This window comes from Peromyscus californicus, unplaced genomic scaffold (assembly GCF_007827085.1).
Source record: "Peromyscus californicus insignis strain IS unplaced genomic scaffold, ASM782708v3 Scaffold_9__1_contigs__length_137607984, whole genome shotgun sequence".
In the NCBI taxonomy this organism is placed as follows: Eukaryota; Metazoa; Chordata; class Mammalia; order Rodentia; family Cricetidae; genus Peromyscus; species Peromyscus californicus.
This window is the reverse complement of record NW_026294617.1, coordinates 8,145,435-8,163,528: the sequence shown is the minus strand read 5'-3', so window position 1 is coordinate 8,163,528 and position 18,094 is coordinate 8,145,435. Positions and strand designations below refer to the sequence as shown.

Here is an 18,094-nt window from a genome sequence, read left to right as displayed (position 1 = left end):
ATTGTTACAACACAAGTGTAATTTTCTAACAAAATGAATCTTCAAGCAATATTTTCTAACCATCTCAAGGAATAACTCGAAGGAAATTTGCGCCCTTTGACAGCAGTACCATTTTTATAAGTGCACAGGATTTTACACAGCAGGGAACACATAGGCACAATGGCTCCAGGAGACAACTTGCAGGAAGGAATTGTGCAGACCCTCTTCTGAGAACATGATTCGAACAACTCTTGCTGCAAAGAAGGTTAGCATGCCTCATCAGCTACAAGAACAGACTGCCACATGCCATGGCTTGCTTGTTTTCTCTCTTTCTTTTTTTCTTCTGAAGATTAAGGTACATGCTAACTGTTTACCTTGATGCGTATCACCCAGAGAAATGCCCACAATCATGAATGCCCACATGGCATTGCTGACCTCATTCAATGCCATGCTGGCATGGGCAAGAAAAGTTGGCTGTAATAGTCATGATGGTCAACTTGATGGAATTTAGAATCACCATGGAAACCAGCCCATGGGCATGTCGGTGAGGGCTTATATAGATTAGGTTAACTGAGGTGGTAGGACACACCCTAAGTATGGACAGCTCCGTTTCACAAACTGACCACAGACTGATTAAAAAGGCAAAGGGAGCTGAGCACCCATATCCATCACCACCCTGCTCCCTGACTGTGTGTGTCATGTGACCAGACACCTCCTGCTCCTGTGGCCTGACTTCACTGCCATGACGGACTGTAGCCTTCAGAACCGCCAGCCAAAGTAAACCAATGCTGCCTTAATTGCTTTTGTTAGCTGTTTACCCTGGCAACAAGAAAAGTAACTAAGATGCTGGTGTTAAGGCTATTTTAAAAAATGAAACAAATGACTGGATGCTGGATAAGGCAACTGTCACATCTTTTGCAATGACAGCATCATTCTCACAGCTAATGATAACAAATGTCCTATTAAATCCCTGGTTTCCACAAATGTCTGTTATCTGAGGCATGATCCCATGTGGGACACACAGGCATTTAGGCTGCTAATATTTTGAATTAGTTTATCTTTCTCCGGGTCTGAGAAATAAGTAAAGCTACAATTGTTTGCTGATGCTCCTTAATCAACTGCCACTCTGTGGAAGGGAAGAGTAGCAGGACTCTAAGAGAGGGAAAACAGGGTTCATGGTCTTCCCAACAATCCACTTCTGGCTAAACATTCTATTTTTATTCAATGGAAAATAAAACCAGGATAAAGGATGGAGATAAGTGTTGGTCTGCTCCCCCCATTATTGGGATTCTTTATTTTTCTCAGGGGTTCCAAAGAGTTTTGTACTATTTCTGTATCTACTTTGAAGTTCAATTAAAGTTCCCACAGTAAAATCTTGATGCTCTCAGATTTTCTCATGGACTCTGAACATAGTCTGTGGTCTGGAAAGGCTTTATCATGAATAGTGGCTCTCAGTTTTAACGTCCTCACATCACCCATTCCCACATTCCCTTCCCTGTCTTTCCCTACACCAGGATTCCCCATAGCACACGTACGTGTGTGTGTGTGTGTGTGTGTGTGTGTGTGTGTGTGTGTGTGTGTGCATGAGCACGTGTGCATGTGTGTGATCCCCTGAAATAGCACATGCTTCATGCTAGACTTTCTAACCATACCCCAGTGAAAACCTCCACATCCATGCTGGGGTTGTTCCAGGAAAAAAAAAAAAAAAAAAATATATATATATATATATATATATATATATATATATATATATATATATTCATAAGCTGATACATGTTAGTACCACAAGGGCTTGCAAGACTCCATTAGTCTTGAATTAAAGATGGTGCAGAGTGAATTCAGGTATGCTGGGAGATGGAAATACAAATGACCTCAATCAGTATTTCCCTGGAATCCTTCATAACTCAACTCATGCTTATTAATATGGACTCCTGAAATGGGGTCCCTACAGTCTTAGATGATACTTGGTGTCCTGTTTAGTTTTTCGTCAACTCGACACAAACTGAAGTTGTCTAGGAAGATGAACCTAAATTGAGCAAATGTCTCCATCAGATTGCTCATGGGCAAGTAATTCTGTGGAGCGTTTTCCTGATCGATGATTGATACGGGAGCATCCAGTCCTTCAATGGGGCATTGCCACATTGCCAACCCTGGGCAGGTATTCCTGGGTAGCGTAAGAAAGGAGGCTGAACCAGCCATGGGAAGTAAGCCAGTAAGCCACGTTCCTCCATGGTCTCTTTGGTTCCTACCTCCAAGTCCCTGCCCTGCTTAACTTCCTGCCCTGACTTCCCTCGGCGATGAACTGTGACGTGGAAATGTAAACCAAATAAACTCTTTCCTTCCCCCAAACTGCTCTGGGTCGTGTGTTTGTCACAGCACTAGGAACTTAGACGCTTGGAAGGCAGGCGGCGTAACTGACTTGCTGACGTACTTACTTCAATGTAGATGTAGTGCTTGCTGTTCTCTATCACATAGGTGTAGGCAGTGTGGATCGACTCCTCGTGGTGCTTTATCCCAGCAGACCAATCAGCAGCAGATCGGAGCAGCTGCAAGACAGCAGTCAGCAGCGAGAGAACATCAGACAACAGAGACGACACCATTTGTACTGACACAGTCGCTCCTTTTCCTTCTAAACCAGTGACTAGCGTGGCTCGAGTCCCACGTGATACAAGGGAGCGTTAGAGCGCACTCAGAAAATACTCTTGTGACAGCGAATCTTGTCCTTTGTCACAGCTGGGAAGAAGGAACCTCAGCTGAACAACTGCCTCGTCACACTGGCCTGTGGGCAAGTCTCTGGGCATTTCCTTGATTTCTACCTGATGTAGGAGGATCAGGCTTGCTGTGAGCAATGCCACCCCTAGGCAGGTGGGCCTGGGCTGTATTAAAACGGTGTGAATGGGAGCCAGGGAGCAAGCCAGTAAGCTGATTCCCCATGGTCCCTGCTTCAGTTTGTGTTTTGGCTTCCCTGGATGATGGACTGAAACCTGTAAGATGTAATAAGCCCTTTTCTCCCAATTTCTTTTTGGGCATGGCACTTACCATAGCAACAGAAAAGCAAACTAAAATAACACCCTTCCATCCAGGATCATTTCATTCAAAACTTAAAGACTTAAGTTGTGGCTCCTACAAGGAATATTTCAAGACTTATTCAGGTCACTACACTAACTTTGTCCTCTTTCCCTATGACAGTCCTTCAGCTGCACTTGCATACAGGTCAAAGACCCTGTTACAGAGCAGAGATTAATGACCATGACCTGTGTATCAGCAAGACTCATACCTAGTAAACAGGATGCAACTGTTGACTAACGATGACAGCATTAGCAGGTGCATTTGAGCTATGGCAGATCAGATGATACAGAGCAGACCGTGGCTGTGCATGGCTGCAGGGTGGGCAGGGGGGGGCAGGGGAACACTGGAGGCATCCCTTGGCCTTCCCAACACTAAATGACTTTCACTTGGTAGTCCTTCCAGGATTTTAACTGTTGCAGTACGACGTTTACTTAGTATACACATCTTGGTTTTCTTAAGCAACTGCATATCATCACAGAAGAATCATCAGAGGCCTGAGCACGTAGCAGTTGGGAGAGTGTTTGCCTAGCATACACAAAGCCCTGTTTGCCATCCCTAGCACCCCATAAGCCAGATGTCACTGGCACATACCTGTGAGCCCAGCATTTGGAGAGTGGAGGCAGGAGGCTCAGAGTTCAGGTCATCCTTGGCTACACAGTGAGGTTAAGACAAGCCTGGACTACAGGAGAGCCTGTCTCACAGGAGTAGAAGTGAGAAGAAAAGGAAGGGGGCAGGGGAGAGGGGAAGAGAGCAGGAGAACTGGAGAAATAGATTTGTTGTTTCTAATTGAAATGAATGTTGAAACTGGTCCTCACAGAGTCAGTTAAAATCTCAAGTGAAAAGGACGGTTGAAGTAAGACTGTAAAATCTAACCCAGGAGACAATCAGCTTCACATATATTATCTATAAAAAGGTCTGGTAAAACACTTAGTAATTTTAAAATAATAGGTACCAGCCTAAGGAAATGTGAAGCTAGTGCTTGCTAAAAGTCATCAGTGTGGGGGGCCAGGCTGTGGTGGCGCACGCCTTTAATCCCAGCACTCAGGAGGCAGAGGCAGGAGGATCTCTGCAAGTTCGAGGCCAGCCTGGTCTCCAAAATGAGTTCCAGGAAAGGCACAAAGCTACACAGAGAAACGCTGTCTTGAAAAACCAAAAAAAAAAAAAGTCATCAGTGTGTCCCCTTCAAAATTCAATCTTGATCTGGATATGGGGTACTTATTAGACAGGATTCCCCCAACACTCAGTGCTGTATTTCAATTTTGTCAGGTAAATACATGTCAATATGTGAAGTGGAAAATGTAACCATGAACACGAATCAAGTTAAAATGGTCCAGGAAATAACAGATCTCCAAGGAACTGTGTTATTAGTCACCAGATAGAAACAAAGAATAAATGAAATTTTCAACTCTTGGTCTGTTTAGTTGAATGGTAGATGTTACTGCTGGGCAGTATGACCCCAAGGATGCAGACTGCGTTGTAAAGGTTCTCAGAGCACATCCCCATTCAAGTCTGCAACACTGGGTACAGCTGGCACCTGGCAGCTCATGATGAAAGACAGACCCCACAGCTCCGGGTTAGAGCACCTTCACCTGGCCCATTCCAGTGCCATGGAGGCTCCATTCCCCACCGGACAACTGAGTGCAGTCTCTCAGTTCCCTGTCTTCACCTCCCAGCCCTTCCTCTCTCCCTCAACTGCTGTTGAGACAAAACGGCAGAACGAACGAGTTGGTCTCACCATAGTGAGACCCCTTCGTATGTTAACCTCACGACTTAATTATAAATCCCAACATGGAAATAAGCCTAAGTGGTACTCAGTAATGCACAGCTCTGTCAAGTTACTGGCTGAACTTATAAGCAGCCCTGACAGGAAGCCCTAGCCTTCCCCTGAGAACCAGAAACCTACACTTGCTTTTCTTTCCCACTCTCAAAATCGACTCTGATTCAAAGACTCAGTAAACTCATGCATGGAAGATAAAAATTTGCAGCAACCAGATGTCATAGCAGGTGTCAACTCGCATGTCATATCAATTTGGAGTGTCTGCCAAGCTATAATGAAAAAAATTCTTGGGGCAGGGTACACTGATAGGCAACTCTGAGGTTGATTAGCCAAGCCTGCCAGGAAGAAAAGCAAGGAGGTCAGATAGCTGTCATTTTTCCATGAAGCACAGGTTATCAGAGGCATTTAAATGTTTAAAGTCAAGCTGTATGCCCAGAAAACATAACCCATTGTATGGGGCAGACCATATGCCAAAGCGGAGGGTCTCAAAATGCTTACAACATCCAAATACCGGACGTTGCCCAACTCCCGAGGGCTCATGGATGGTTATGAATCCCATTGGCTATTCCAAGCCTTTCCTCACAGTGGAAAGTCACTTCATTAAGAACAGTCATCATAGCCAGGCAGTGGTGGCACACGCCAGCACTCAGGAGGCAGAGCCAGGCGGATCTCTGTGAGTTTGAGGCCAGCCTGGGCTACAGAACAAGATCCAGGACAGGCACCAAAACTACACAGAGAAACCCTGTCTCAAAAACCCAAAAGATAAAAAATAAAAGAGTAGTCATTATCTGGGGGCAAGCTTGAAAGTTAGATTTTAAGCAAGAGAGGCAAAAGAAAAAAAGTCACTTGGGATTATTGGTCGTTTACCCTTCTAATTAGTTAAAATTTGCCTGTTGCCCCAAGAGCAATGGAAACTAATTTCCCTTTGGCCCTGCCTATGTGTTTGGCTTTGGAATCTTGTGCTGTGGGATGTTCTGTATGGCAAATGTGTTGCTGATTGGTCAATAAATAAAACACTGATTGGCCATTGGCTAGGCAGGAAGTGTAGGCGGGACAAGGAGGAGAATAAAGCTGGGAAGTGGAAGGCTGAGTCAGAGAGACACTGCCAGCTGCCATGATGAGAAACAGCATGTGAAGATGCCAGTAAGCCACGAGCCACATGGCAAGGTATAGATTTATAGAAATGGATTAATTTAAGCTGTAAGAACAGTTAGCAAGAAGCCTGCCACGGCCATACAGTTTGTAAGCAATATAAGTCTCTGTGTTTACTTGGTTGGGTCTGAGCGGCTGTGGGACTGGCAGGTGAGAGAGATTTGTCCTGACTGTGGGCCGGGCAGGAAAACTCTAGCTACAATCTTGAAGTTGTATAAAAGCATCGTAATCGCGCTCCCTCTTCAGTGGTCTAGAAAGTTCCCTCAGTCGTTCAGAGCGCCAAGCATGTGTTGATGGATCTGTTTGTTTCCTATTTACGAATCATTCTCCTCCTTCTGTTTCATTGGCCTCCCAGCTTGTCTCCGTTTCAATTTTTGAAACAGTGTAATAGAGACAAGCCTTGCGGCCATCCCCTCACATGCAAAATAATACCCCAAATGTTCTGGAAGTAAAATCTAGCCTACACTTTCCAGACCTCAAATTTGAATATACAACATGAAAATGGCATGAATCTGACTTGATGGTTTAGTGACAAAAATCATAACCAGGACTGGAAATTTTCCTTTGCACAGTGTCCTATTTTTTAAACTAAAAATAGCCTCCTCATTAACCACAACCTTTCCCCTCTCATACAATGGGCCTAAGAGGAATACATAAAGAACAGAAGTCTCTCTTGCAGGAAAACTTTCAGGACGTTCCTAATATCTGCACCAAGTTTCTTTCTTCTTTTTCACCAGAATGCTTCTATTCCCTGTAAATTCAGTGTGGGTATGTATGTACACACACACACACACACACACACACACACACACACACACACACACACACACATATCATATATAATATAATTAATATAATATATATTTTAATTCCTTGTTACTTCCTTAAGTGTCCAAGTGAATTATGGACAAAGATTGCTTAGGACAAAAGTGTGTGTGTGTGTGTGTGTGTGTGTGTGTGTGTGTGTGTGTGTGTGTGCCTGTCCCTCAGGGTGAGGCTGGCATCCATTCCTGAGGATGCCCCCAAGTGGCAGAGTCTGAGGAAAAAACGAAGTGCTCCCTAGACCGAGCCTTGCTCTTCCAGTCTGGGCTAAAAACAACCACAGTCAAGGAAGTGAAGACATTGACCTAGGCCTCTGCCTCCTTCTCAAGCACCCTCTAACAACCCCTTTGTTTGAGGGCCTGCTGCTTAACTGGCTAGGCAATTTTCACAAGAACAGCCTTTTACCAGAGCCAAAGGAAGAAGGCAGTCTTGAGGCTGAAGAAGAGAAAGAAAACATAATGTTTAAAAAAAGAGACTCAAGGAGAGATACATTCGTGGTAAGGGTGGGGTGGGAGCAGATATGTATGGTTGGGTAAGGGTGGGGTGGGAGCAGATATGTATGGTTGGGTAAGGGTGGGGTGGGAGCAGATATGTATGGTTGGGTAAGGGTGAGGTGGGAGCAGATATGTATGGTTGGGTAAGGGTGGGGTGGGAGCAGATATGTATGGTTGGGTAAGGGTGGGGTGGGAGCAGATATGTATGGTTGGGTGAGGGTGGGGTGGGAGCAGATATGTATGGTTGGGTGAGGGTGGGGTGGGAGCAGATATGTATGGTTGGGTGCGGGTGGGGTGGGAGCAGATATGTATGGTTGGGTGCGGGTGGGGTGGGAGCAGATATGTATGGTTGGGTGCTTTGGGGAACCAAAAAGATACAAAAGAAAGACAGGCAATGGGAGATGGTCCTAAAGGATGTGACAGAGGAAGCATTGTCACCTTGATGGGCCTTCTGTGGCTACAGTCACCCTAGGACATACCGGAAACAGTGTCCACCTTTAGCACTTAACAGCCTCAGAGCTGGAGCCAGACTGCAGGCAATCAAGGTCCATTCCCACCGCTGACCCATGCAGGCTGTTTGTTTGGTTTTGAGAGACAGGGTTTCATTCTATAGCCAACGGTGGTCTTGAACTGGTGGGCGTCCTCCTGCCTCAGCCTCTTAAGTGCCAGCACCACCATGTCTGTATCATTTACTCTGGTTTCAAACTACCAAACTTTAGTTCCATTATCTGCAAAGACAGGGGCTGGGCAGAAGTACTTCTCATACATTGTTGAAAATAAATAAGGAATCTACAAAAAGTCGCGAGTGCTGGCCATGGAGTAAAACTTCCTTGTTCAGTAGCACCTGCTGCTGACCAAGACCCATGTTCACACATGGTGATCCATGAAAACCTAGCCTGTAAATGGAAAAACAACTCCATGAATTCAGGGAATTCACATCCATGTAAGTGCACACAGCTGCTTTCTCTCAGCTGTGATCAAGCTACCGTAAGGACGAGTGACAGGAGAAGATACTAACACCAGTCAATGGTTTCACAGGTTTTAGTCTAGGCAGACCAGCTCCACTGTTTCTGGGCCATGGTGCAGCTGAGCATGGGGCAGGGAGCCCGTGGAAAGGCAAAGTTGCTCATCTCGCGGCATCCAGAAAGCAGACACAGAGGAAGGCTCAGGGACAAGGTATAACCGTCCAGGAATGCCCCTGGTGACCACCTCCTCCAGCAGGAACCTAGCACCCAGTTTCCAGCACCTCTTCAGATAGCATGGCCAGGTGGAGACCAAGCATCAGTGTTATGTTCAGATCCTAACACCCCCTTTCCTGCTCTGCTTTTGCACCCATCTGCAATACAACACCTTTTCTGTTCTCCAAACGCATCCATTGGGTGTAACTAAAGAGAACCACACAAAGGAGCTGGTAGAAGCTGCTGGAGTCAGTTCTCAGGTCTGGGTGACTTTCTCAGAAGTGACAGTACCTATGGGTCTCCATTCTACAAGGTTCAGTTCCCCTTTCCTTGGCCTGGCCACACCACTCCTCTGTGGAAGAGTGTGCAAGGGTTTTCATATTACCAAATACCTGGTTCCCTTCTGCAAATGAATAATGGCTAGCTATGAATTGCTGTGGAACAATCCTTTTGTACACTATGGAATATGTATTACTCTCATTGATTAATAAAAAAGCTGACAGGCCAGTCAGCTGGGCAGGAAGTTAGGCAGGAAAGCCAAACTGAGGATGATGGGAAGAAGGCAGGTGGAGTGAGGAGAGACACCAGCTAGCTGCAGAGCAAGCAGGACATGTAAAAAAAGAGGTAACAAGCCATGAGCCATGTGGCAAAGCATAAATAGAAATATGGGTTAATTTAAGTGTAAGAGTTAGCTAGTAACAAGCCTGAGCTATCAGTAGAGCATTTATAATTTATATTCGGCCTCTGAGTTATTTGGGACTAGGTGGTCAGGACAGGAAACATCCATTTACAATGAATTTTCTCAATTATTTACTTTACCATGTCAAATATTCTTTTTCTCCATTTCAATAAATAAAAAGACATAAGGATTTTGACTTAGAACCCTTCTAATGATTCCAAAGTCAACTTCTTCCTTGCAAACTTTTGAAACATCACAGTAGTGGTTTTCAACTTGTGGGTCATGATCCCTTTGGGAGTCGAACAACCCTTCTGATACTCTACTGGGGGTATCGGATACCCCACATATCAGATATTTTACATTATTGTTCACAACAGTAGCAATATTACAGTTACAAGTAACAGCAGAAATAATTTTAAGGCTGGGGATGACCACCCCATGAGGAACTGTATGACAGGGCCGCAGCCTTAGGAAGGTGAGAAGCACTGGGTGTAGAGCGTCAAGAGCCAGCACTGACAGAACCCAGAGGACTTTGCCCAGTGGGGGATTTTTGTTTCTTTTTTTATTTTATAATTTAATTTAATTTTACATATCAGGCACAGATTCCCCTGTCTGCTATCCTAGGCTTTCCTAGCTTCCTGCCGCAGCCAGTTTTCAGAACCACAGCTGTTTAGCTGAAAACCAGTAGAACCCCAGATTTCTCTAGGTTTTATGCATTCTAAATCAGGGGAGGGCCCTATAAGAAAAAGGACACAAAATTAAATATTCATCTTTTTTGAGACAGGGTTTTCTATATCCCAGGTCAGCCGTGAGCTTGCTATGTAGCCAAGGATAACCGTGCCTTTCTTATCTTCTTATCTCTGGAACTGCAGCATGAACTTATACTCTGAGTCTTATGGGATGCTGAGGACCAAACCCAAAGCTTCAGGCACACTAGCCATCAACCAGCAGGGCTGTAGCCCTAGCCCTAGGGACAAGGGTTGAGAAAGGACTGAGCAGTGAGTTGTCCTGACCCTAAGGTAGGGCCCCTTAAAGAACAACTCATTCTCTCCCCTCGTGGCCTTAACTTCAGGTAGCCAAGAAGTAACCCTAGGTTTAGGGACTGAGAGGATAAAAGTTAACTATAAAAATATTAGGTTTGGGGGTTGGAGAGATGACTCAGCAGTTAGGAGCACTGACTGTTCTTCCAAGAGACCCAAGTTCAGTTCCCAGCATCCACATGGCAGCTCACAGCTGTCTGTAACTCCAAAACCTGACATCCTCACACAGACACACATGCAGGCAAAACATCAATGCACATGAAATAAAAATAAATAATTCAAAAATATACATATTAGGTGTTGAGGATCAGAAGGACAAAAGAAACTATTATCTTGGAATTAAAGAGCTCACGAATAATGTATTTTCTACTTTGGTATCCTTGTGATTCCAGTTGTCACTGTCCGACAGCGAACCCCGTGACCAACCGCACCCACAATGTTGCAATTCATTTTCACATTTTTATTTTTTCTCCAAGATCCACCAAAACGGGTTTAGTTATCTAGTCACAAATTCTAACAGTGGCTTCTATTTAGTAATAAACATAACTATTACTCCTTTAAAAGTCGGGGTGTGTAGGCATTTGAACTTTATGTGGGCTCCAAGCTACATCAGGTGAAGTCACTAAAAGGTAATTAATACAGTACAGCGACCCTTCAGTTATTAAAGATGTTGAGTGGGAGTCTCTTTGGGGCCTGAAGGGAGAAGATCTGACTCACACAGTTCATAAGACTTCCTGTGAGGAAGAGGCCTCAGGTATGAGGGATGATCCGCTAAGGCCTCAGGTGCTGTGGCACCGCCTTTCCTGACTTGGTGGTTTTCTGACACACTGTGCTGAGCTGACGGTTGTCCTGTGTTTCTAGAAATGCCGAATCCCTTTTTCACTTCCTTCTCCCGGCCACTCTCAGATACACTTTTGTGTCACACAGAACAGACATCCCATGGAGCTGTGGGAGCATTCTCCAGGGTGACCTCAACTCACACAGTGGCCCACCCAGCATGACACAGTCACATCCCTCTCTAGAGATGCCGTCAGTGACATTTAGCTGATTTTCCTCCATTTGAGTCTCTTGCCCCTCATTTTCGGTATGTCTGTGTCTTCCCTTGGTCCCGTCCCTGCCTTCATTCCTGGCTTAGCCCCACAGTGGCATTAGTACTTCCGGCGACTCCACCGCCCTGGCTTTCACTGGAAACTCTTCATACATGTGAGCCTCAAGCTCCAGTGGACTCAGACAGAAGCAGATGAGAAGAAATAAAATGAGAATCTGTCCGATAAACTTTGAAAATGGCCCCATGGCACACAAGCTCTTCAGTGGCTCCTTGACATATTAACATAACGAAGGCACAACTTTTGTTTGTTTGTTGTTAGTGAAGAAGCCTTGGAAACCCGTTTTCTGTGAAATCCTCATCAGCATTTCACAGGCAAAAGCCAGTTTAGGAAAGCTGTCATAGGTTAATCCTCACTGGTGATGGGCAAGTTCAAGGTCACTGACCATCATCTTCAGACCCCTCTTCTGGCCTTACACTAGCTAGCTACATTACCCTCTCCAAGGACAGTGGTTTACAGCAGGTGGTCTCATTCCTCAGGCACAAGAACAAGCTCTGCCCCTTCTTGTTAACAAGCTCTTAGGGCATTCAGGTGAGTTACCAAAAGAATTTTCTACTGTCTCTTCCCAGGAAACAATGTTTCCAGAGGCAGCAAAACTGTTTTTTATCCCCTCCTCTCAGGACACAAATGATGGCTTACAGTGTAAACAGATGGTGCTTAAATATATGCTTGTATAAAGCATATGGTATTTAAACATGCTGGCTGAGTCTCGATGTAATCAGCATGGGCTAAAATATCTCAGATATATAGATATCTATAGATACAGATATAATCATATATATTACTTGTGCATGTGTGTGGGCACACACTTGACACAGGAAGGGTGGGAAGGTCAGAGAAGAGCCTGCAGGAGTCTCCTCCCACCACGTGAGTGTAGTGTATCAAACTCAAATCATCAGGTGTGGCTGGCAGCAGGCACTCCCACCACATGCCATCTCCGCAGCAGATCAACAATACATTTTTGACCAATACTTAACAGAAGCTGGCTTCAGTAAGATGACCCCCACACCAATTTTAATGCAAGTTCAAAATTTTATTTTTGGTTTTTCGAGACAGGGTTTTTCTGTAGCTTTGGCGCCTGTCTTGGATCTCGCCCTGTAGACCAGGCTGGCCTTGAACTCACAGAGATCTGCCTGGCTCTGCCTCCCGAGTGCTGGGATTAAAGGCGTGTGCCACCAACGCCCAGCTGCAAGTTCAAATCTTAAATCCTGATTTTCTCCTAATACCAGCATCCTTGTTTCATCTTCTAGAATGAGTAAGCTCTCCTTATCTACATAGAATAAATTAAATAGGTTCATAAAGTATTCATCAACCTGTATGCAAGTGTACAGCACTCCGTGCTTCCAAATTTAAGGCCTTAATATCTCTGTAAACTGGGGTGAGCACATATCTACTACAGGAGCTTTTCTCAAGTTTGTCCTATTTTTTATTTTTCTTTGCGTGTTTGCATGTGGGTGGTTAGGTGGATTGCCCTTGTGTGGGTGGGTACACATGCACATACGTGTGATTCACGTGGAGGCCACAGGACAAGCCTGGGTATTATTGCTTTTGAGCTAGCCACCTAGCTTTTGGAGACAGCATCTCTCACTGGCCTGGGGCTCACCAGGCTGGCTGGCCAGTGAGTCCAGGATCCTGTGTCCTTACCTCCCCAGTGCTAGGATTACAAGCACACATCCAATGCCCAGCCTCTTTCCACAGGTTCTGCGGCTCACACTCCAAGCCTCCGCTTGTGTGGCTATCTCCTCCACCCTGGCTTGTTCTTTTTACTGTGTTGTTTTGTCTCTGTTGTGATTTTACTTTTGGTAGGCACATGCCTGTGCTTGCACATAGTGCAAAGGAACAGATTTAGACACTTCATTTATAAAAGCATGGTCACTAGAATCCCTGTCTGAATTAGGTCAATCCACACTGGAGACATGAAGAGCGAGCAGGGTACTGGGCTTCGGCGGAAACAATGCTTTTGATGTTACAAAGGCAAAGCCAAAGGGGGCCCACCCTCACTCTGTCCCTGGATAACTTCAAGACAAGGGAGAAGTCATTGATAAAGGAGCCAACTGTGTACAACTGAGCCAGAGCTTGGATCCATCGGTAGTGGGTGGCCCTGGATAAACCTCAGAGTCCTGCTGGTCATGAGTTTCCTTGTTTGTAATTTGAGAGGTTGGAATGGAAGCTATAAAATTTTATGACTCTATTAAACAACTTCCTACTCTTTTAAAAGGGCCTCTAAAAGGTATTTGGTTAATTAAGCACTAAATTCAATTGAATGAGAACTCCCTTCCCAGACTCCAAGTTTCAGCCTCATCCCTGGTGCTTGAGCAGCCCCAGCCCCAGGTTTACTGCGTAAAGTGTTGCTAGGGTCACCTCTCAAGGAATTCTGGGAACCCCTCAAGGGATTATAGGAGCAGCTATGCCTGCACTGTGGCCTTTATGAGGACATGCATTTATTAGACATAACACATGAGTTTTAGAAAGACGGGGAACTGAATTCACTAAGAGTAAATACAACACTGAATTTTCAAAGATCCACTTAGGCATGCCTCAGAAAAGAAAACGCTTACTGGGAAATCTGAAGCCAAGGTGGCAGTCACAGAGACATTACCCAGCAGCCCTTTGCTTACCTGCACTCTGGCGGGGACTGCCTCAGGCACCTGATACCTCAGCTCATGTGCAGTGGTTTGTGATTTGGGGAGCAGGAAAGGGTAAGAAAGGGAGCGGTATTTTGGCTTCATAATCTGAAACAGAAAAGGCAAATTCAAAAAAGTTACAAACGAGGAAAGAGATCCATTATTCCTCACTTGGAAGCGAGAAAAGAAATGCAGGTTCCTTGGAACCAAAATAATTATGAACGGCTATTTCTAAGTTAAAAGCTGGAAACTGTCTTTCTTTTCTGCATCCCCTTTCTCATCTACCTTTGCGGCAGGCATACATCCTTTTATATTGTAGGAGAAAATTAGATGTAATCCACAGTTACGGTGATATATAATTGCAAAAATGAAATTCTTATTTTGTCTTACTATCTTGTAAATGTCTTACCACAGCAATTAGGCATGATTTCATTTTAAACAACTTCACAGCAAAATAGGACTAAGGATCCTGATTTGATTCATATTATTCAGGAATTCAGAGCTCATCTGTCACTCTATAACTCTGGACACTAAAGCAGGAGGAATACTGTGAGGTCCAGGCCAGGGTGGGCTACATAGGAAGCCTGTCTCAAAAACAATGTTTTTAGCACCATTAATTAGCATTTTAACTAGTTCTGGCTGTATTTGAACCATAAGAAGTGATGTGGAAATACTTTTTCTGGGAAAAGATTTTTTTTTTGAGGGGGCGTGTTTCGAGACAGGGTTTCTCTGTGTAGCTTTGCACCTTTCCTGGAACTCACTCTGTAGTCCAGGCCGGCCTCAAACTCACAGAGATCTGCCTGCCTCTGCCTCCCGAGTGCTGGGATTAAAGGCGTGCACCACCACCGCCCAGCAGGAAAAGATTTTATACCTAAAAATACTATTGAGTGTTGTATTAATTTATCCTCCCAGGATCAGGGCATGGGAGCAAAGGAACTGTAAATATTAGCAATATTTTTATTTTTGACAATACAGTAGATTAAAACTAATATTGTGCCGGCCAGTGGTGGTGCACACCTTTGGTACCAGCATTCAGGAGGCAGAGCAGGGAGATCTCTGTGAGTTCAAGACCAGCCTGATCTGCAGAGCTAGTTCCAGGACAGCCAAGGCTACGCAGAGAAACTCTGTCTTGAAAAACTAAAAAAAAAAAAAAAAAGTAATATTGCTTTGCTTACTCAGGCATCCCCTCCAAACTTGAATTTAAAATACTGCACTGATTTTTTTTTTGTAACTCTCACATGAATGGTAAGTAAACTAATGCCCTAAGTTTTTCATGGAAGTAACTCAACTAGGTCCCTTTTCCAGGTTATCAGAGCAGACAGCGTCATTATTTAAGTTAATGTAGGGGCCTTAACAGCACCAATGACAAGGCTGAATTTCTGCATGGTAGGGTCTTGCTTGCTAGCTTTTAACTGGGTTCCATCTGGAGAAAAGAAATGTCTCTGGCTTATCCTGCTTTCCCTGCTCAGAGCCAGCTCCACAGTCCTGTGCCAGTGCAAGGCCAGGCCAGCACAAGATCTGAGCCTCTCATCTAAACAAGCCCTGCAGACCCTATAGTAGTTGTCTACATACCTACGGGTCCTGTCTCTGCAAATACTTGACACTTCCGTTTACGGGGTTCAAAGGCTTAAATTCACAGGATGTGATTGCCGCATTTATCCCTTCACATCCGGAGTTGTCTGTCATAATACTCCAAGAGACAGCTTCCTTTTTTGTAGTGCTCGGAAACTCAACACTATGACAACGATAGCCCCAGCAATAGATGGTGTCACAGATGTGGCCACAGCAGTCCTTTCCTGCCAAGCCTCTGAGCTTCTCCTCAGCCAGGGACCAATGTGGGCCAAGTGCTAACAACATTGGTACCTTCGTGAAGTTCCAGCGCTGGATGAAGTGACGAGCCACATCACGAGCTGCCTTCCCATGGACCACAGAACCAATATCATGCCAAGGCATCCGGGGCATGGAGTACCTGTCAATGAAATCTGCCCAGGGCCACCAGGCAAGGACACATCACTAAGGTCAGTGCCAGGGGACAAAAACACTCTGACCCCAACCAGGACATAACATAGTCATGCTCAAGGCAAACACAGATTTTCAATCAAGAAATTCAGTCATCTACCCCACTCCACTAACCCTATATATGCTCAATATTAATCTACAGACAAGGCAAGATATGAATTGGTACAAATAATCTAAGCCTGCATGCTTGATAAGATTTTCCTTTTGATCTACGACAATAACAGCAGGCTATCTATATACACAACACCATACTGGCCACCTCTTAGATACAAGCACAATCATTATCTAAGATACATCCTCTAATAAAAGAAGACAGAGAAAATAAATACAAAAGAATGTGACCAAAAGAAGGTTACCCTCTGATGGAAAATTTCAGCTTATTACCCTAAAATATACCTGTGGGAAATTTTAAGTTTTATGTTTTTTTTCTTACCACTACAACAAAAAGCTCATACAGGTATGACCAAATCAGCTCTCCAAAATTTAACCAAAACCTCAAAGACAAAAATAAACAGCCATGAGGCCCCGGCTCCTCATTGAGTATCTACAGGTTGTTAATGGCAGCCAGGGAAGGGAATGACATTTTCTTCAGTGGTGTAGCCACTTGTGAGTCACCTGTGCTCCTGTAAGTGACCCCTTACCCATGCAAACCTAATTAAACTCACTGGACCATCAGAAGTAGAAGGGTTTCTCATTGGAAAGAGAAAGGGGGTCAATGGGAATGGGAGGGAGAAAAGAGGGTAATGGGGGTGGGTAGGTCCAAAGTACTTCATATACATGTATAAAAATGTACATATGGTCAATAACTGTAAATAAAAACCTTAAACAAAACAGAAGGCATTTGGATCATGCACATGCATACTTGCTGAGATGCCCCAGAGTGAAAAACACAATAGAGCCTGCAGCCACCCTCCTCCTGATACTCACCAGCAAAAGGCTTGTCCAGTTGGACCCAGTCCTTGAAGACAAAGTTGCAGTAATCCTTCCCATGCCAAAACCTGGTCTCCCCATGGAGTTCTCCCACACCTGTCTGCACACTTCGGATGGAGCCAGTGTCTGTGAACATACCAAGATTGGCTCAGAGACCGAGAGTTGGGTCGGCCCGGAGAGGGTCCTCCTGATCCCCTGCTGAACACTCCACACACCCTCACTTTTCTTCCTGGATCCTGTCACTAGGACAGCCTGTGTCCATTTCATCAGGGACTGTGGGTTGACGTAATGTTCCAACACTCCCGAGCCTCTCTTTAGGTAGCAATGCAGGCTCTAACCAGAGTCATCCTCAGACCATGGAAGTTAACGTTCTTGGCAATTGAGTAGCTTATTCTCAAAGCCTACCAGGTCAGGGAGACTAGACCACAGAGTAAAGAAAGAATTCCCCAGGTGGGGCGCCACAAGAACACTACGGCCAGGTGAGGATGGGAGCACACTGGACAGAGGCAACAGGAGCCAGGTACCTCCTCCCTTACCAATACGGTGGCTATTCATGCCTTTCTCATCTCAAAAAGCATGAGCCTCGTACTTACAGGCAGTCCATGTTCCAGCCCCAGAATTAGCTATAGGCACCATGCTTCTACATTTGGGGGTCATACAGCCTTCCATGTAGAGAGTATGATTTGCCCTAGATGGCAGCCAAGATCTTTCAGTCTCTAACATTCTATACTCCTAAAATCACAAGCATCATCCACAGAAACAGAACAGACAGAAGCTCACAATTGAGGCACCAAAGCAGCAGTTTGCAGCAGCGTTCCACAACGAGCCTAGCGGACCACTCTACTTAAGAACTGACACCTCGAGTTAAGTAGTGCAAAGGCCTCAGGGATGTGTCAGTCGTAAAGACAACGAAGCAGGGTAGAAGCCGAACGGAAACCACAGAGGTAGTACTAGGCACAAAAGAGGCGTTAGACAGGCAGACTCGGGGTGCAAGAATGACTGGTGAATGAATAATAATAGTACCACTTGAAGAGGCCAGTGAGAGCTCTACTGGCCACCACACATTACCACTGCCTTATCACCCCAGAACTGTCTTTGTGAAATGCAAAGTTGGTTCAAGTGCTGAGGGATTAGTGTGTGTAGGAGTTTCTCCCGAACCGGCACCCATCTGTCTTTTTCTTCCCCGTCTTCCCTTCGCTTGGCCCCAGGCTTCAACATGCCTTAT

The 18,094-nt window shown here is 45.0% G+C and overlaps 1 protein-coding gene across 1 annotated transcript in view; it reads right to left on the bottom strand.

Annotated features, from left to right (window-relative positions):
• Positions 1-18,094, bottom strand: part of Pld1 (phospholipase D1) — a 171,889-nt gene that overhangs the window by 47,492 nt on the left and 106,303 nt on the right. The window contains 4 exon segments of the mRNA XM_052730200.1: positions 2,415-2,525; positions 13,915-14,028; positions 15,784-15,902; positions 16,867-16,995. Of these exon segments, the coding sequence (XP_052586160.1) occupies positions 2,415-2,525; positions 13,915-14,028; positions 15,784-15,902; positions 16,867-16,995 (473 nt within the window).